Here is a 21097-nt window from a genome sequence, read left to right on the forward strand (position 1 = left end):
GATCCATGGTGGCTGATCAATGATCATTCAAACACCACTGAAGAGATCTCTGTGGATGCTCCCGTGAGGAACCAGCTTCTCCAGCGAGGAAAGGTGGCTAAGAAGACTGCCCATCCTGAGCAGGGATTTCTGTCTTGAAGAAAATCAGTCATGCTACCTCCTCCATCTTGCAGATGTGATCATCTGATGGAAAAACTATAGCTGTTGCTATGTATATCACCATGCCCTAGTACTTCAACCTCTGCTTGGGTATGAGATTTGACTTCTCCCTGTACAGAACAGTACTTGAGAGTAAGAGTCCATCAGGTCTACCAAAAGCCTGAAGTCTCCTTTTTTGTTGGAACAAAGCACAGAATAAACTGTTTCCACCCTTCACTTTGTATGGAGCAATAACCTGTTCAGTGGAGAGGTTGATGACTGGTCTCTAGCCCCCAGTTGACTTCTCCACCTGGAAGAGTCGACTGTAGAAGCCAAGAATTGTCTTGAATAACTGCAAGCACGTTCTTCAACATCCCTTTTACCTCTGTCCACAAGGCCAGGGATTTTGGTGATGATGGAGAATTGGATGATAATGAAAAATCTATTGTTAAGTGAGATGGAGCAGGTTGATGGTCCTGAAAGGGTAGTAAGTAACCATTACGAAGCACCTTCACTACCCACTGTTCGGCCATGTGTTTCTGCCAGGATGCCCAATTGTATGACAGGCATCTCCCTCACTCTTAGCTGCAGAAGAGGGGAATGCCGGCAAAAGCATTTCCCTCTACCGCCCTTCTTACCTCTGCTGACCTCCCTGTAAGGACCAGGTTGGGTGGTGCAAAATGGCTGGGTTTGAACAGGCTCCTTCCTGGAAGAAGTTTTAAGCCATTCTGATTGGGATCAGGGAACAGCCCTCACACATGATCCTGTCAGGCATGGCCTCAAAGAGTTGGGGAGTAAGATCTTGTTTGACTGACTAGAAGTGAGTTATCATATCCACAGATCTGATCATTCACTCGACCTAGGGCCAAATTTGACCACAGCTACATTGCCGGCACTTACGACATGTTGTTAACTACCTCGTTAATGAATTCAACAGCCCTTCTGCTCCACTAGACATTTCTCTATGCTAAAGAAAGAAATGTTTGTATACGCATAGGAACAAATAATAAAACCATTAAAGTAATACTAAAATATAAGCAATGAATTATTAAGAGCAGCACTGGTGCTCTAACAAAAAAAAGAATTACTTTACCTAGGTCAATAAGTATTGCATGATGTTGAGAGGTCAACTCTTTCAACATCTCTTCATAAGGAGTGTTGTAATTAGCGACAGTAGGCTGCGATCTAGGATTTCTTAAATTATGCTGCAACATTAACAATTGCCACACTTCACCACGGACAGCTTTTGGAACACCTGTTGGCAAAAGGTAATTAATAAGATTTTCATACTCATTAAACATGACAAATTAGAAGATAATTTGTATTTTTCCTAACCATACAAACCTTAGCTATTTACACAGGGTTTACCTTTTAGCGCAGCTGAAATGGCGAGCCATTAGAATTTAACGAGGGTGTATTACCCCCGCGCTAGTTAGCAGGGGGGTAGGGGAGTGGTAGCTAGCTACCCCTCCCCTCCCTCACACACAGATGAATGCTCACTTTCACTTAGAGGTAGGACTTGTCTTGGGGGACAGGGCTGGCGGGCAAATGTGTGTAAATAGCTAAGGTTTGTATGGTTAGGAAAAATACAAATTATCTTCGAATTTGTCATTTGTTCCGTAACCGAAATACAAACCACGCTATTTACACAGGGTGACTTACCCCTTAGGTAGGGTGGAAAGTCCCCAGCCATACTGGCTTTGGCTTTACCGGGGACTCAGAATCCGAGTGAGTAGCACTCGATAAAAGGAGTCCCTGCACCTCACAAGTTCCTTGCTTCGCAAGGAACCATGTGGCCTACGTAAGCTTGTGTGTGAAGGAAGAAGTGTGACCCGTCCTAGGCAGTTGACCTGGAGTTCCAGAAGGAACTCTGGGTTAGGACGTTCCCAATACCACCTCGTCAGGGTATGGGGGACGCGACAGTATTGACTCAATACTCGGAACACAAGGAAGCATGGTTTACCTGCAGAGGTTCGAGGTCAGCTATGCAGAGACCAGGATGCTGCTTCCCCGTAAAGGGGATGATGAAGAAAGAAGTAAGGGCCAGACATACTTCTTTCGTTCATGCAGACTAAAACCTGATAACAATGCCCTCAACCTTCTGCTACCTGTCCAAAAAGGAGCCTGAGGTTAGACCAGCTGTTGTGTAGCCACCACAGAGTGATAGAAAACGTATCGAGACTCCTGTGGGTCACGCCCTGCAGGAAGCGGGCTGCGAAGGTCATTAGACGCTTCCAGACTCCAGCTTGTAGCACCTGCGTCACAGAGTAGTATTACTCGAAGGCGAGGGACGTTGCGATGTATCCAACATCGTGCAGTAGGGTGACGTGACGGGGGAGGGTCTGGAGACAGGTCGAGATGAATGTCCTTGAGTCCGGGCTGAAGAGGTATACTGGTGACTCTCCCCCATGTCCTCCTTGTGCTCCCAAATCGGCTGCAACTGAGGACAAACTGCAGCTGTTCCCAGCGCTAACCTCTCGATTCCTTTACTGGCAAGAAAGAGAAGGTCTTGGGACATCAGATACAGAATGGAGACTCGAAATCTTGAATGAATCGGACCGACTCGAAATCTTGAATGAATCGGACCGAAGGGCCGGGACCCCCAGATTCTGAGTCTAGCCAACAACTCAGGAGCGAGCCTGAATGTTGCCTTCCCCTCTTCCTTAGAAAGGGGGGAGTCGTAAGAGACCAAGAAGATTGCTTACACACTGGCCGTGGCTAGAGTGAGCAGGAGACCCAAGGCGGAATACAATCCGAGGCCTGTCGTAAAGGGTCTTGAGAAGATCTCTTAAAGGACTAAAAGTCCGAGCCATGCTCCAAGTTGGAGGTCTTCCTCCAACTAGGGCAGGGACGATCGTAGCTTCGCATGAGCGAGGATAGATCCAGCGGGCAGGAAAGTTATCCCTTTAAGCCTGAAGGTCAGGGAAAGGCTGAGCGACAGGCTTCATTGCCGAGAGCGGAAAGGAGTTTCCTCCCGCCGAAAGGCAATAAGACCGTTATTGCTGGAGAAGAGGCCTCAAGGGAAGAGGTATATCTCCCACGGCACCAACCACCTTAGACTCTTCACTTTGCCTGGGAGACCCCTGTGGATGACTATCGCAGATGACGCGACCTCCGTACCGCGACTGTAGCGGGTTGTCTCTTCTTGAGGAGGAGGCGTAGTATCTCCAGGCATGAAGCCGAAGCGACGCCCCGGTTCGGGAGAGATGTCGCAGTGTGGTTGCTTGAGTAGTCTGCGCCGTGGGAGAGGCTCTCCCGGGAGTTCCGTCAGGGGAAGCAGAGGGTCCAAAAACCGTTCTGCGCATAGTCCCAGTGGAGCTCTCCCATTGAAAGGTTGACAGACAACCTGGTCTTGTTGAGACCCATTGTCCACAGACAAAAGGGAGGGAAGACGCAGGCGTCGAAGTTGTCCCACCATCACCGGAATGCATCTTGCCAGAGTTTCGGGGTCTGAGACTGGGGGGAAGAATAGCGGAAGCTTGAGGTTCCAAGCTGTCGCAATCAGGTCCCCCAGACCAGTACTTGCTGGTTACCCAAGGTCAAAGACACCCAGCTACACTCTCTCTACGAGGCTCTGCTCGGATAGTCTGAGAGAACATTCCCCTGCCTGGAATGAGAGAGCCGATGGTGGTATTGAGAGAATCTCAATCATCCCGGTATCTCTACTGTAAGATGTGAAGGTGTGAAAATGCGTCCCCTGCTGGTTAGAATACGCCAGAATCATGAAGTCGACGCGCACGGGGCGACTCGGCAGGAGCTGTAGGATCTGTAGAGGGGCCAGACTAAGGCCCCTAAGCCTGCCTGAATGATGGAGAGGTATCCTTCAGGTCTTGACCATAGGCCTGGACCGGAACATGCCCCCACCCCCTTCCTTTGACGAGTCCGAGAGCAGCATCAAGAATGTGGGGAAAGGACGAGAATATCCACTACCATCAAGAGGCTCCATAGGTCAACACCCATTGCAGGTCTAATAGTTCCGCTGGTCCCATAGGGGCCAGGAAGTCCGGTTAAACATTGCCTGAAGCCACCGGAACTTGGATCGCCCCACATGGAACTTATCCTGAGGCGACCGTTCGGACTATAGACGGGTCAATGAGGAAAGGAGAACTAGGAAACGTTCCAAGGTTGGGCTGAAAGCTCTGCTTGACTGAGAACAGGTACTGCGACTCTCCTCAGTCTTGCCACAGTCAACCGAAAGGAAGGCTCGGAGGATGTGGTAACAGAATCTGGCGTCCCCAGGTGGTCACCCATCCAAGTACCGACGGTGCTTAACCTCGCTGGATGGACGAGAAGCGGGGTTTCCAACGTGGTAAGGCCGTTGACTCAATATCATGGCCAGATACTCCAGATGTTGAGGCAGAGGAAGAGAAGGCTCCAAGCAAAATACCATGAGCCCACACTCGTGGTAAGCATCCGGAAGCTTGTCCCGGCGCTGAAGAAGGTCGAACCCTAGCCTACCGGAGTTGACCAGCCCTCCAAACAGCAGAGGAGGCGGAAGCCTGCACCTGAGCGGCCAAGAGAAAGGCAGGGAGAGGTCTCTGGGGAAACAAACCTGCTATGCCAAGGTGGGATAGCCACACTGCATCATAAGCAGGAATACTTGCAGTCTAGGCTGAATTCGACGAGCACCCTGGAAGATGGAAGGAATGGAAGATGGAAGGAATGAAAACTGAAAGTACCCGTCCTTCCGATCCAGGGTTTAAGGAGTCCTGTCGCCTCGTTACCAGTCTGATCGATTCTGCTGGTCTACGCTGGCCGAAGTTTGTTCGACAAACTTGATCAGGGCTGAGAGGTCGACTAAGGACATCCCCTCTCAGATCCTTTCTTACAAGAAAGGATCGACTGAGGAGGCCGGGGGTGAAGCCGTCGATGATCCTAATGAAGACCTTCGCCTAAGGTATGGATTATTCTGCCCAACCGGGCAACTCTGCTGATGCTATGGCATAGAGGTTCAGAGACACTGAATTCGCTGACAGAGACGGCAGGCGCGATATCCTTGGCTGATCACAGAGATTGTGCGGGAATGGGCATCGGGAAGCTGTCATTCGGATGAGTAACCTTAAGCATCCTCCCAGAGGAAAACCTGCAATCCTAGAGTTCGTGAACTCCTTTTAGGACTATGCCCCCCCGGGGGAGTCTCCCGTGCCATCTGTTCCTGACAGGAGGAAACTGCAATTGGACACCTTGTCCCAGGTGTCGTAGCCGATAACTTAGGCCGATGTGATTGAAAGAAAAGGGCGCTGGAGCCCTGCAGAGTCTGGAAGAAAGCGCCTTGGAGGAGTGAAAACGGAAGTCGATTTCCTCCGCACAGCCGCTGTCTAAGTCTCTGTCCTTGGGCACAAAGAAACTCTTCTCAAGGATGGAAGGGTGTCTGAGGTCGTCGACCTCCACAGATGAGACACCCGAAGGAAGCCCTCAGTCAGCGCGTCCAGATGGTACAACATCGAGCTTGTCCGCAAGTTAGATACTTAACGACGAAAGGCCAAGGTGCCTGAGCTCGAGAGGAGGAAAGTACCCCTGATCTTCCTGTAGCTTCCTTGAACCAAACCTCGGGCCGTAACCGAGGAGGGAAAGAACCTGGTAAGCTCCCAGAGGAAGGGGTAAGCAGTCACCCCTTGTCCGATGGAGAAATCTCGACCGGAAAGCCCCCCGCCAAAAATCCTTCCAGGGAATGACGGGGAAGGACTAACCAGGTTCAGGAAAGAGGAGTGTTGCTCAGATCTCCCTTAAGTTTCTCCTATTCTTGCAAGTGCCATGCTCTGCGTTTACGGGGTGAGGCCGTGTTCTGGAAATACGCTCCAGAAGAACTCGCCAGGCTGGCCATGCTGCGAAAACCCCATTGGGAATCGTGGTCGCAATCGCCCTGGAGCTCGCGCGACGGTAATTCAAAGATTTTTTGCGTGGGCGAGCGTGGAAGCGCCCATGCGCGGTAACGCAAACGAAGGTGAGCGAAGGAGCGCGAGCGTGGTAGGAAGGGCGAGAGCTGGTGGTCGGCGAGCGATAACCCATAGACGAGCAATGGATACTGCAAGAAATAAGCCGACGTTTGTGCGAAGAAACACTGTAGGTTCGCGCGACGGAACACCATCCGTCCGCGTGATGGAAAACCGTTGGTTCGCGCGTGGGCGAACATTGGAGAGCATGGGCGCGGACGCGCATGAGCGTAGACGTGCAGGCACGTGGGCGTGTGGGCGCAAAGGCGAATGGTCGCGCGGGCGCACAGGCAAGCGGTCGCGCGGGCGAGCGGTCGCATGTGGATGAGCGCGAGTCCGAGGCGCCGAACGCAAGCGTTAGCGCGATGGCGAGGAAACGCGCTGCCGCGTGGGCGAGGAAGACCGCTGGCGATATGGATCAACAAGCGATCGGTGAGCTGGTGAGCGCTAACGCGCAGGTTGGCGATGGCGCGTTGTGTTATGCCGACGCGATGGTCGAGCAGCATGCGCAGGTGAGCGATCGTGCGTTGGCGAGCAATATGCGAAGGTGAGCGATCGCGAGCAGCATGTGCAGGAGGGCGATCGCGCGATGGTGATCAGCATGCGCAGATGGGCGGTTGCGCGATGGCGAGCAGCCTCTGCAGGTGGGCGATCGCGCGATGGCTATCAGCATGCGCAGGGTCGCGCGATGGCGATCAGCATCCGCAGTTGAGGGTCGCGCGATGGCGATCAGCATCCGCAGTTGAGGGTCGCGCGATGGCGATCAGCATCCGCAGTTGAGGGTCGCGCGATGGCGATCAGCATCCGCAGTTGAGGGTCGCGCGATGGCGATCAGCATCCGCAGTTGAGGGTCGCGCGATGGCGATCAGCATCCGCAGTTGAGGGTCGCGCGATGGCGATCAGCATCCGCAGTTGAGGGTCGCGCGATGGCGATCAGCATCCGCAGTTGAGGGTCGCGCGATGGCGATCAGCATCCGCAGTTGAGGGTCGCGCGATGGCGATCAGCATCCGCAGTTGAGGGTCGCGCGATGGCGATCAGCATCCGCAGTTGAGGGTCGCGCGATGGCGATCAGCATCCGCAGTTGAGGGTCGCGCGATGGCGATCAGCATCCGCAGTTGAGGGTCGCGCGATGGCGATCAGCATCCGCAGTTGAGGGTCGCGCGATGGCGATCAGCATCCGCAGTTGAGGGTCGCGCGATGGCGATCAGCATCCGCAGTTGAGGGTCGCGCGATGGCGATCAGCATCCGCAGTTGAGGGTCGCGCGATGGCGATCAGCATCCGCAGTTGAGGGTCGCGCGATGGCGATCAGCATCCGCAGTTGAGGGTCGCGCGATGGCGATCAGCATCAGCAGTTGAGGGTCGCGCGATGGCGATCAGCATCAGCAGTTGAGGGTCGCGCGATGGCGATCAGCATCCGCAGTTGAGGGTCGCGCGATGGCGATCAGCATCCGCAGTTGAGGGTCGCGCGATGGCGATCAGCATCCGCAGTTGAGGGTCGCGCGATGGCGATCAGCATGCGCAGGTGAGCTAGTAGCTGGCGAACCATGTTCCTTCAGAAGAGTTGGAGAACGTTGGCGTGCCGGCTGTAACACACGCGGGCGATCCGGAGATCGCCGAGACAGGTGATCGCTGGTGAGCTGATGATCGCTGGCGAGCTGATGATCGCTGGCGAGCTGATGATCGCTGACGAGCTGATGATCGCTGACGAGCAGAAGGCTACGCGTGGAAGCCTGCGTATAGAAGAAGAGTCCTTGACCCCGACCCGAACCGAAGTTCTAGATCGCGAGGGCAAACGTGGGCGCACAGGGCGCGTAACAGGAACCAACAGGAACAGCAGGGATGATCATCATGAAAGCGCTGACGAACAGGAGAGCGCTGATGAGCAGAAGAGCGCCTGTGCGTTAACACTGAGCAGGAGCAGGAGAGAACACAGCAGAAGGGCGCGCAGGGAAACTCTGACACGCAAGGGAAGAACCCCCGTGGGAGGCAACCCTTTGCCCCGAAGAGATCGTTATCCGCCGGGAGACTAATGTCCGTCGGAAGACCGCTGTCCGTCGGGAAGACCGTTGTCCGTCGGGAAGACCGTTGCCCGTCGGAAGACGAGATCAGACTGCTGTCCATTTGCACCAAGGCGGAAGATCGAGAAAAAGGAGTTGTAGGCTGTAAACGGAGATTCAAAAAGGCACCTCAAGCACCCTTATAGGGAGATGAGAGGCCCTTACGACGAGGCGGACGGTGGGCCTTACGGCGAGGGAGGCCAACAGCAACAGCAACAGAAGAAACCTCCGAAGAGGAGTCTCTATGAGTGTACTCTCTCGCGAACGAAAGAGAAACACTTCGTAGAAGAGACTGGTCAGCAGTGACCTGAAAGGAGCAATCCTCCGAAGAGGAGCTCCTGCAGTTGCCCAGCCCCTTGAGCGAAACTGCAGGTGTGACCGCTCAGCACCAAGAGCATAGTCCCACGAAAAAAAAGGCAAGAGGAGAACCCTCCATAAGGGGAAAAACTCAAGCCTTGTCAGAAAAAACTTCCCTCAGAAGGAAAGTTACCTGCCCAAGGAGGCAAGCCTCCTAAGAGTTCTAAAATGAACTGGAGAGCTGTCCGTCGTCACGGGAGTACTTCCAGTAGAAGGAGACACGAGCCTGACGAAAACACAAGGGGGGAGGCAGCAACAGCCAAATCCCCAGGACTCAACAAGACAGCTCACACCGTTGCCATATTACAGAAACGAACTAGATCGGTAACTGTAAAAAAATAAAACAAAAAAACATTAGTACACATTCATTCCCCCGGGAAGGCTCCGAAGAGGAATCCCGAGGGAAAGGAAACAAGAATTACACAACAGGCACGAGCCCTCACAACCACTTACACTCACCGAAGGAGAGCTGTAACCAAAACAGAATTATAACAATTATAATTATGTAACTATGTAAAAAAAATGAATGAACACTAAAGAAAGAACGAAAACCCCGAAAGGAATCGTTCTACAAAGCTGAAAAATCAACAAATACAATTAGATTCATAAACTAATTGAGACAAACGTACGGCGTAGCAACCCCCCCACACGGAAAGGAAGCTACAAGGGCGTAATAACACGTAGTAAAAGGGTGAACGACCTCAAGAGAGAGAGAGAGAGAGAGAAAGACATAAGTCAAACTCGATCGCACACCACGTAGATAAGTACACTACACACACAAATCTGAAAAGGAAACTTACTGATTTCTATACTCAAATATGTATACAAACATGAAAACATGTTTACATATATATTGAGTAAATGAAAAGTAAGCGATTAAGTAAAGACAAAACAAACAATGGCTGCCAAGAGAGGACCAAGACAGAGACGTCTGTCACAGTCCGAGCCAAAAGTGAAAGTGAGCATTCATCTGTGTGTGAGGGAGGGGAGGGGTAGCTAGCTACCACTCCCCTACCCCCCTGCTAACTAGCGCGGGGGTAATACACCCTCGTTAAATTCTAATGGCTCGCCATTTCAGCTGCGCTAAAAGGTAAACCCTGTGTAAATAGCGTGGTTTGTATTTTGGTTACGGAACAAATAACTGTTTGATACAGAATTTATTAATAAAACTTGTAATTAAATCACATGGCATAGTCCTTTTTCAATTAATACTTCATTCTTCACATAGAAACCAATAACTTTACCAAAATTATCAGTGCAATCTTCACCCCACAAAAAAAAAAAAAAAAAAAAAATTATTTCTCCAACTATCTGAGTCTGTATTCCAAGCTTTACAGTGTTCCCAAGAAAGTATCTCATAATTCATTATATTACCTAAGCTATAAGATGCCATATAAGCCCAAGGGCTTACTGTCTTTTGATATCACATAAAAAACTAAAGGGCCACTCAGTAGAGAGCATGCCTTTGCCATACCTAGCAGTCTTATTTTGCTCTTAACTCCACTGCAAACTTGAACACTACTGTACTTTGATGCATATTCTTCAAAATCTAAGGGATTCATCCTTGGGTTATACCCCCATATCCACTATGTTTTGTTGAAATTAGTTCGGCAGTTTTTGCTTAATGTTGTTCACAAACAAAATATAAACTAACAAAATATTTGGCATTTACTTAACATTGCAATTATTTTCAAATTACTGCTGTTTATTTGTACTTTGATGCACTTTATAAAAAATGTTACAGATTCATCCTTGGGTCATACCCAACAAGACAACCAAGTTTGATCAAAATCTGTACAATAGTTTTTGTGTAAAATTCCTCTCAAACAAACAAATAAATAAAAGACGAGAGGGGTAAGTTCATACCCTTCGCAAAATGTTTGATTTTTGCGAAGCAACTATAGAAAAAGAAAATGAAGAACATAAAATCCACTTTTCAAATTAAAAATGACCATAAGACCTTATTGAAAAATGATTGAGTAAAGGTTTCTTTTAGTAAAGCTAGAATAAAGTATACACCGAGTTTCTTACCCTGCTTAACACCGCTATGAAGAATATTGGAGTCTATTCTAGCCTGAGGTTTTGATAACATCAGATTCCAAGCTTGCATGGCTTCAAAAGGAATTTCTTCCTCGTCATAACTTAAACACACACGCTGAAGGGCAACTTCTTGCTGAAGAGCTAAAAACAAAATAAAATGGCAATCAATAAACAGAAAATTTAATTCTTTGAAAAATGTATCGGCCAGTTACATAAAAAAGCGAGTATAGTTTTATCACTATAAATAGCAATATCATAGTTATAGTTAATGAACAAATTCATGAGGTCCTGTAATTAACCCTACATAATGCCCCTATAGGGGTAAGTATTATTTACCAATACTTTATCTAACACTCTTGGATATATACAACAATAAGGTGATTAATGTGACGTATGGGTAAAAAAACAGCAGATCATAAGATAAATGTAATTAAAAAAATAATCTACAGCTTATCATGACAACTGAATATTATCAAGACTATTATATAAAAAAAAAAAACATGAAAATTGTCTAGATACAGGTCTAAATGACACAGACAAAAGGGTTTCTCGGAAGGTTGCTGTTTCCATTAAAAATCTCTCATTAAAACTTCAAACAACTATACAAAGATCATAGAAACATTAAGCATAGGCAATTCTTTTTCTAGTTTACAACCCCAAAGACACCTTCAATAATCAAAGACTCCTTTATTACTCACCTCTAAGGCGCTGGTTTTCTCTTTCCATACGCATTAAAAGTATGTGCTGAAAAACTGCTTTCTTCCAAATAATCTTCAGTTGAGCTGGAGTTCTTTTCTGCGTTGGCTTTTCAGGAACGTCCTGATTACTACGATGGCCAAGTTGATTGAATGTTTCTGTAATGATTGGAAGCAAATTTATGACCAGTTAATCTACTGATGAATTGTCACTGATGATTTATGTAAGTATCCCAGCTGTTAAAAGTCACTGCATTGTGGTACATAAAGACTTCTTTCTTGTGATAAAGTACATAAAACTTATCATTTTATAATACACTAGGCAATTTTTGTCTAATCCTTTACCATCTAGATAATAAACATGTATAAAACTCTTTCTGAGAAAATTAAATTAATTAGAATAGATGCCATAATTTTAACTCTTCACTAATAAGCTCCTAAAATGAGAGCAATATTATTCAGATGTTTTAGGGAATCATGTTTTTAATATGAATTATATCTGATCAACCCACTCCTGAAAGAAAGCAAACAAATCCAGACATGTACTGAAAGGATAATTTTCCAAAGGTACCTTTAATATATAAAATCACTGCTCTGTGGCAACCCAAGGCACATGAGATATAAGCACTGCCACAACAATAAATTACCTTTCATTCAGGTGGCTATTTCCTAAAAAAATTAAATTAAATACAATTCTGCTTTAAAAATATAGGCTTCAAAAGTCAAAATCCTTCACAATTACAGTATTTAGAGGCATCCTTAAGTTCTATTATAAGTGAGTGGACCTCTTCAACCATATTCTTTTAACTGATGACGCCCCTGAGGGCCGGTGGATCAGCAAGCTGACCTTCAAAAGCTCCCTTGAAACTTCAAAAGCTCCCATGAATCAACTAACATGCTGATCTCATGCACCATTACTGTAGATTTCAGTGACAAATTCAATTACATTATTACTTTTCCAAAAAATTCTGAATGAAATTTTGGGACAATAACAACACAGTACTGTACATGATTATAAAGGTTTGACATTGGTGGATGTATGCATTCTATGAGTGATTCTTATTTCTATCATCTCTGAGATTGTCTGCAATTTATTCTAAATAAACTCTTCTGACTATCAAAATTTTGCTTGTTACAATTCCATAACAAGTAAGAAATTTATCCTGGTTTCCTTCTTAGCTTTAACTTACAGAATTTGCATACTTTAGTGTATTTATGGTTATATTTCCAGTAAAAAAATGTTTTAACTGATGGTATTTGTGTCATAGTACCCTATTACTTTGATTCTTTGGATTCTACTGACATTATTAGGTTTGATTGGATTTTATCTATAAATTTAGGCTATATAGCATGACGCTGAGCCTGTGAGGTCCTTCAATTCCTACATGCAACTGGGGGAGAACCTGGCAGTTGAACTATTAAGTAAAAGTTAGAAGTTGGACAGTAAGAAGGAAGAAAGGAAGTGGGAACTGAGATAAAGCAGGGTATATGGCACGTGAAGCTATGTGCTTGAAAACTCAGCAATGACCCTTTACTAAGAGTACCACTGAAGACACTGGCCCCTATTGGGACTTAGTATAAATAGTATTTACATAATGTATGCTAGGTAAATTGCAAAGTTAGACTCAGGTTTGCTAAGATTTAAATTAAGCTAACATATGCTAAGGGTAGAATAACTGCTATTACTTCTACTTTTATGTTAAAAAGGCTGAAATAAGTCTCTCTTCATCTATTTTAACGTTACTAATCTTAATATATTCTATATTCATTCTCATATAGTTTATTTATTTTGTTTCCTCAACGGGATATTTTGCCTGTTGGAGGCCTTTGGCTTATAGCATCCAGCTTTTCCAACTATGGTTGTAGCTTAGCTAATAGTAGTTATAATAATAATAATAATAATAATAATAATAATAATAATAATAATAATAATAATAATGATTTACCTCTCTAGCTACATTAGCAGCAATAAGTGAGATATTACTGTATAATATTATTCACTTCCAATAAGAGAACTGAAGAGTCCTGCTGCAAGTGTGAGGAGTAATTATTGGATGGTTCAATGTTTAGAAAAATTATCCAAAATAAAAGGTTCTTAATTTATTTCTCGCAAGTTTCCCACAACACATAGAATATGTCAATAAATAAGCTAGCAGTGATATGAATGAAAACTACACCTCCCCTTTGAAATAAAAGTAAAATGAAGAGCCTCATATTCCTCTCTAAATCGTTTGAACCATGTACCAATTGTACTCATGAAAATCTGAGCACATGTTCAGCTACAACAGATAAGTAAAGTAAGATATAGTAGAAAACAAGCTGAGACAAATCAGGAACCAAAAGGAAATAAATGGACAAACATAAAATATGCAGAAAAATTGCTTATGAAGTACAGTATAGAAGAAAACATAAAGCAAATAATAAATGTCAAAGCATGGAAGAGCCAGAGGTAATATGCAAACAAGAATAACTGATACCAGCAGAACAAATTCTTTAAAAGAAAACGCAGCCTATACAGTAAGTTACGGGGTGAAGACAAAGTAAAAATAAAGGCTATTAAAAGACACTAAAAACTTCACACCAAAGTTTTAGTAAAGAAAAAAACTCACCTGACTGTTTGTTGGGTGAAACTACCCTCTGGAGAATGGCATGCCGAAACGAGGTAGACTTATTAACTTTCCCTTCATTCACCTCGTCTTCGGCTGAGACACGTGAGGTTGGCGAACCAACTTTCATAAAACTGAAAAGAGCATTTTGAAGAAAAAAAGCAATATCAGGCATGGTGTCTGTTCACAAAAAATATATGTAACACTTAATATCCCAACTTGTGTTGTCACTCTCACGCTCAAACTGTCTCTTTCAAGAACAGTAGAGGAAGCCACTCTTGTAAATCCCCATCCTGTGGAGATAAAAACACCTTTATTGCGTAATACAACCTCACTCATTCACCAGAACTCTCACAGTGAGTCTTATCAATTTACCTTACATAAACACATAGAAAGAAATCCTACAATTATTCTTCTGTTGGGTTTAATTTTACAAATGATAATGGGTTAATCTATTTAAAAAGATAACCAAAATTTAGATAAAAATATTTTTCACATATATAGAAATACACTATTAAAAAGGATTATAACTTTCTTTTGTCACAAAATAAAAGTATAAATTTCATATAAACAGCACAGCAATTGTCAATTCCTATAAAATATAAAGAAGGATGTCAAGGACGAGACTTTGCATAATTCCAGCTATTTCACCTTTTACATCCTCTCATTTGTAAACATGCTTTATCTCACATCCTGTCTCCATTAAGAAAAAACTGCATACAAAAAATGTTTCAAAACTTATATATCTCACAAAATATGTTTTAAAACTAACATACCTCACCTAAAATCGGTCTAAGAGTGAGTATATTAAATATGTACTTCTAAAAAGCCCTAAATTTCATAGTAATATATATAATTTAAACCTTTTATAATTGCTGTATTTTAGAAATATATGTACAAGACTGTATGTATAACAGCAGGTTTATCTTTATTACTTCAGTTCTAATTCTAGTTTATTGCAAAACAAATCTCAAACGAAAAAACTTACATATTTCTTTTAGAACTAAGTGGAGAATTTTGACTTGGAAGAGATGTCTTAGGCTCAGGCGCTTTTTGCTTGGCAGCAGCACGCTTCGCTAGAAACTCCCGTCTCATGGAATCCCCGCCCGAGGAACTCACAGTTGAAGACCTTGGACGATGACCGAGAGGGGAATCACTAAGGCCCTCCAAGTGGACTTTACTATGACTTGGCATGGGATTTATATGTGACTTCTCAGGAGCTGCGTTAGACTGTGTAGTAGGCGGCTGCTCCTATTAGAGATAAAATGGAAGCATAGAACAGCTTTAATGTATGTGCGCAGCTAAACTGACAGTCAAGTTCTGAAAAATTAAAATTATGAATAATTATCATAAAAAAGACTACTGTACTGATGGATAGATATCACAGTTAAATGAATAGAAACTGTGTCCAGTTGAAGTCGAGAATATTATTATTACTTGCTAAGCTACAGCCCTAATTAGAAAAGCAGGATGCTATAAGCTCAGGGGCTCCAACAGGGAATGTAGCCCAGTGAGAAAAGGAAGCAAGGAAAAATAAAATATTTCAAGAATAGTAACAACATTAAAATAAATATTTTCTATATAAACTGTAAAAACTTTACCAAAACAAGAGGAAGAGAAATAAGATAGAATAGTGTGCCCGAGTGTACGCTCAAGCAAGAGAACTCCAACGCAAGAAAGTGAAAGATCATAGCAATATCTATTAGGGTAGAGGAAATGGCATCAACACACAGCTATTAAAGAATAACTAAGCCTGTGTTACTTTTTGCTCTCAAGTAAAAACTGTCCCTTAAGTAACAAGAACTTCTAAACAAGAGCTTAATTGCAAGGCCTTCCCTGATGAAATTCAAAAGATTGACAGTGTGAGACCGCAAAGAGCAAGCAAATTGGTGCAACTATGATTTTGTAGCTCAGAAGGACTGTAAGGCAAAATTTTATTAATGGGGGTATACTGTACTAAAAAAAGTTAGATCCATAGTAAATTATGATGCCTTCCATATTAATTATGGTCTCTTCATATAAAAGTTGCTCTTATTACTCTCCCTCTATTCAAACTGGACTTTGTATTTTACTATCCTCTAGCTTCTACAATTTATTCTAGGGGGCCAAAAATACTGTCAAGAAGACCAACAGAGCAAATTCTTCTACACACATCAAAACAAACAAATAAACTATTCCCTAAAATATTTTCAATAACGGTCACACCACAGATGCAATACACCCTTTTCTCTTTAACAAATCAATTAAATGAATTATATTAAAATCTATATCTAGCACTAATATTTTTCAAGTTTTACATAATCCCCTATGGAAGTTTATAATGTGACATATGGGAATACTAGCATATTTTTTTTAGTTAAGTATCTAATATTCTTGAAAGACAATAAAACCTAATTCTAACTGACACATTTCCTTTCTGTAAGATTTAAGATAGCCTAATTGGAATCTTGAACAAGATAATAGGATTGGTTTTCTATCAAGTGATGGTAAGTTTAAAAGTTTTGTTTTTAATATAAGAAGTTATGCATAGTATATAAGCTTCTAAACTGGTACAGCCATTTTGTGACAAACTAGAAAAAAAAAATTCTCGTTACATAGTGTACAATTTTATGCAAAATAGTTTGAGTTTCTTCATCATAATTTAAACATTAAATACGGTACTTTTACTAATTACCCTGTAACTATGAAAGTAAGAGGAGTTTTGACAATATATTTTGTATACGCATTCTCCATTGGCATACGAAGATCTGTGAATTTTTTTAGGATTTTGAGTTTTCCGTCCCATACCCCCATATATTGGCTTTCCGGCCGGACCCATTAAATGAAAGAGGAATAACCATGAATCTTGTTCATGACTTTTGAGAGAATTAATTTTGTTTGTGCATCAAAAATTACATAATGAAGTTCTCAAAAAGGGATTTTGAGGAAGGAAAAATCTATTTCTGGGCTCGACCTGTGTCGCCCAGTGAAATGCTCCTTAAAGCACCATTTCTAAGGCATAAATATTGCTAAATATACCATAGAAAAAAAGGAATGCATGGAATGCCAGGAATTAACCCAGCTCGCTCACTCAATGAGTGTCGGTATAGTTACTGGGGCGTGATAGAACCCCAACCATAGGTCCCTCACCAGTTAGACCTCTCCTTTATCAAAATCCCCTACTACGACTATCTTCCCTTCACCCCTACACCTCTCCAACCCCCTACCGCTAGAGAAGTTGCATGAAATTAGGGAAGTATATTGAACATTGGACTTACGTTAAAATTGTAGCTCAAATCTTCCCAGCCAGATGTTCAAGATTTAACCATACATTATAACAAGGCTTTATGTCATCTGTGCATCCCTAAGTCTAAAATACATAGTGAACGATAAAAAAACTTATGACGTAAAAATTATAATGCATACCTCTATAGGCGCAATATCCTTTTCTAAACTGTCACTATCACGTCCCTCTCTCTTTAAAAGCTGATTAAAGGATGTAGTCAAACTTTTCTTTGCTCGTCGTAAAGAGGATTCTAAGTTAGTGCCAATCTGAAAATCTGGCCTGAAAAAAAAAAAATAATGCTATAAAAAATCTTGCAGAAAATTTAGCCATGTAAAATAATTCTAAAAAACTAAACAAAATCGATGTTGAATTCTCATTCAAATACTCAAAACTACAAATCAAAATACAGTACAACACTTATTGAAAATCTTTTATATGGTAAAATACTGTACACTACAATTCTGGAACTTTGCTAAACATTAGCAACGTCACAAAATCATATCCACTGAGACACTCACATGAATGAGTAGTATTAAAACAATTCTGCTTTTATAAAAATAAACTATTTCTCCACCATACACACCTATATATTTTCAATAAGATGGACCAGACAATGGACAAAAAATTTTTATACTCTAAACTGAAAAATTACATTAAAACCACTGGCTTACGACAATCTTATCAATTTCTTTCAGATAGAAAAATAATTTCTTTCTAAATAAAAAAATATGAAACATAAGGACACTTTACTTCAAGTCTTTAGTGGATGATGCAGATATCAAAATGGGTACTGTATTAATAATAATCTAACAAAGGTCTTATCTATACAATCAAAACCAATGCTAGAGATGATCACGTAAATGTATGTGCTGTACTAAAATGGCAAATAGAACAAAAAATACCAAAGCTACCAATATATATGACAATAACTCAATACATAATGATGACAAAAGGGAAAGCAAATAATGCAACTTTCCTTCAGAAATTTAAGTGCCTTGAGCTTAAGAGCCAAAACCATTACTGTACTGTACTAAAATTAAAAGCAAAAGAAATTCTGCAATGTCCCCTTCCAAATAATGCATTCTTTGACCTGATACATTTCATATGCAATACATGAAATATATCAGATCAATAGTGAGGGAACAGTAAATTTAGAGACCTGCACTTACTTTACACCACCTCCAGGTAAAGCAGTGTGCGAGTGAGATGCCTGTTTACATTCAAAGTGCGCACGGAGAAGCATCATTAGTATGTTATTTTGAGTCTGAACATCTGAGGTTTCAGCACCTTCGTACTTAGCAATCAACATCGTCCTGTCATCTTCCGGTAAGGTCGTTAACTGTTTCATGATATTCATGTGAGCCTTAGAAGCAGGTAAACCTGATAAAAATATAAAATATATATCAGAATATCTGGCTTGGATACCAAAAACTCACGTCTTTAAAATACAACAATAAAACCCAATTAATTCTATAGAAACAAAAATAAAACCAAATATGTATAGGAAGCTAATTAGTAATTATCTCACTAACTCATTATTTATAATTAGACCAATTTGTGTTTACAAAATTATCAGGATGCTGAATTTCTTGTGAAGTAGACAGGCAAAAACAGTTATCACTATGTAAGTTTGGGGGGATACCCAGGTCTAAGGCAAGAATCACAGGGGTGAAGACTACCTTCATCTTTAAGGTGATGCAGCTTCATACTTTATTTGTAACCTAAGAATATTTCTTTTATCCTTTATTTACCAATAGTTTATTTTCACCTATGCAATTAGATGATTATTATAACTTACCCTCATTTCAGACGAGAAAAGATAACTATAACACTGCAAAGCATGAAAGAGCTCCTAAATTTCTATTGTGAAAAAGAACATACAGAACATAAATTTGTTCGTAGCTAAGTCACCTTCTATTTTAATTCTTTTTCAGTTTTTATTTGTAAAGAAAAAATATCCCAAATCTACAAAAAAAATATTTTGACATCTAGCATGGAGGAAGCAGGGAATGGTTAATGCCATGTACCACAAGGGTAGAGACCATCCAAAGAAAATTACCACTTCCATCTCTAGAGCTTCATAACTTTTTTTGGCATATTTTTCTTAATTTTCATAAGCAATAACAGGTCTTTAATACTAAAAATCAATTATTTTCATACTTCTTCCAATCACAACTTTATAAAATAAAAGATAATCTCTTTGCCACCCTTCCTTTCCTATATATACTAGGACACTGGCTATATAATATGCCAATCGCCAAGATTAGTAAGATACACACTGTGTCAATTTAACTGAATTGTGGACAGCAGCAATATCACATCTTCAATACAGTAGTATAATATAGGGGTCTGTTATCCTCCTATCTCTACAAGAGGTCAGGGTGTTATTTCTTCGTCAAGGAGCCAGTGTTTATTTTTATTGCTACCAACATAGGGCTAAGTCAAGTGTAGGATTAGACTACAGTAGTTTCATTTTGTACATTACAATGATTCTTATGAAATTACAGTATTTTTCAACAACAAAGTAAGGAAAAGGCAAGTCCTTTTTCACTTAATTCTGCCTGACTAATTTTTTTGTGTTAAACACAAGGTAATTATTGTTATCTGCTACCTCGCTTTCTACTCTTGAGTACCGAGGGTAGGGAGACAATATGATGTGGTAAAGAAGACAATTTCTCCTCTTTTTCATTTGTTCAGATGAAGGACTTTGTTGTTATTAACATTGTGTGTAAATAGAGGGATTAAAAGAGAAATAAACAAACCATTCTTGTACATTTTACAGGTCACTGCAACTCAAGTAGTAAAAAACAGTAATAATGAAAACTAGAAATTAGTAGCTTACCTTCAACTTCAGCGCAAAGCTGACTAAACCATCTCATTGGGCAATGATCACAGAGTAAGTTACTCTGTCGTTCTTTCACTTGTGCTTCGTGCAAAGCAGCAAAGGCTTTACTTAGACCTGGAAAAAGTTAGGTAATGTGAACAAGCAAATCAAATTCTTAAAAAAAGCTAAAAAAAAAAATTTTTGTTTCCCCCAAACAGAGGTACAACTAAGTAAATGCAGATACTTCAAACTCTCATGAGACGAAAATGTGGCCCATTGCAAATATCACTTCCAGACGCATTCCACACAATCTAAAACAAAAGATAGATTAGAGGTGTTCAGTGTTTTAGATTATGTCATAAAACGGTTAGGAAATAAGGCTCCTCCCTGACTTAGTAGATCAAGAATTAGAATCTAGTATCAATAAGTTCGAGGAAAGTATTTGAGTAATGTTTTGAAGGTAATTTACAAATATAGAACAGTAGTAAGATGGGGAAGGTTAGACAGCGTTACATTATATGGGAAACTGTCCTTGGAGACAAGTACATCCAGCAGCAATAGGGCAAAATAATAAAATAATTACAGTAACCACTGAACTCAGTTTGTATGTAAATTCCTAACAGAATCATACTAAAATATGAACTTGACTGGATGAATATTATCATCAATGTAGTAAGTACCAGAAGTACTAAAAAATCTTAGGTAAGCTATAGGCCCAAATAAAATGTTAAAATACATTAGATTTTTATGAACAATACATGAAAACCAGGATTTTTAAACGGAAGTAGGGTAAACTACACAAAACTCTGGTCAGTTGAGAGGAGGTTCCAGGTAACTCCTAAGAAACTAGTTCAAGGTAAGGTGTTGGAACAACCAGGATTTTTATGATGACTTTTAAAAAAATTACATTTCATGAAAACTCTACTTAAAACTTGATACAGAAATGAGTGGAACAGACAACAGCAGCTTAAACTACTGGTTTGCAATTACCAATTATCCTACACTGCCAAAATCTTGAGGCTAGATATATAATTATCTAATAGAGAAAGGCCTAACTTTGCAAGAAGATTTGGAACCACAACTTTTAACAGGTTACAGACAGTTTCAAGCTCTTAGAACCTAGATACATGTCTACTGTATGCTCTAGAGCCTTTAAAAATGCAGCCCCAAGACTATGAAA

At 41.8% G+C, this 21097-nt stretch overlaps 1 protein-coding gene across 2 annotated transcripts in view; it reads right to left on the bottom strand.

Moving 5' to 3' along the window:
- The window catches only part of plx (PTB_TBC1D1_like and TBC domain-containing protein plx), a 106410-nt gene that overhangs the window by 35992 nt on the left and 49321 nt on the right, over nt 1-21097 (bottom strand). For both annotated transcript variants that reach the window (XM_068375643.1, XM_068375644.1), the window contains exons 12-19: nt 19936-20052; nt 18263-18473; nt 17234-17372; nt 14817-15079; nt 13832-13962; nt 11226-11381; nt 10519-10668; nt 1232-1393 (exon numbers count right to left, since the gene is read on the bottom strand). In XM_068375643.1, the coding sequence (XP_068231744.1) occupies nt 1232-1393; nt 10519-10668; nt 11226-11381; nt 13832-13962; nt 14817-15079; nt 17234-17372; nt 18263-18473; nt 19936-20052 (1329 nt within the window). The remainder of the gene's footprint in view (nt 1-1231; nt 1394-10518; nt 10669-11225; nt 11382-13831; nt 13963-14816; nt 15080-17233; nt 17373-18262; nt 18474-19935; nt 20053-21097) is intronic.

The sequence above is a fragment of the Palaemon carinicauda genome, chromosome 6, assembly GCF_036898095.1.
Source record: "Palaemon carinicauda isolate YSFRI2023 chromosome 6, ASM3689809v2, whole genome shotgun sequence".
In the NCBI taxonomy this organism is placed as follows: Eukaryota; Metazoa; Arthropoda; class Malacostraca; order Decapoda; family Palaemonidae; genus Palaemon; species Palaemon carinicauda.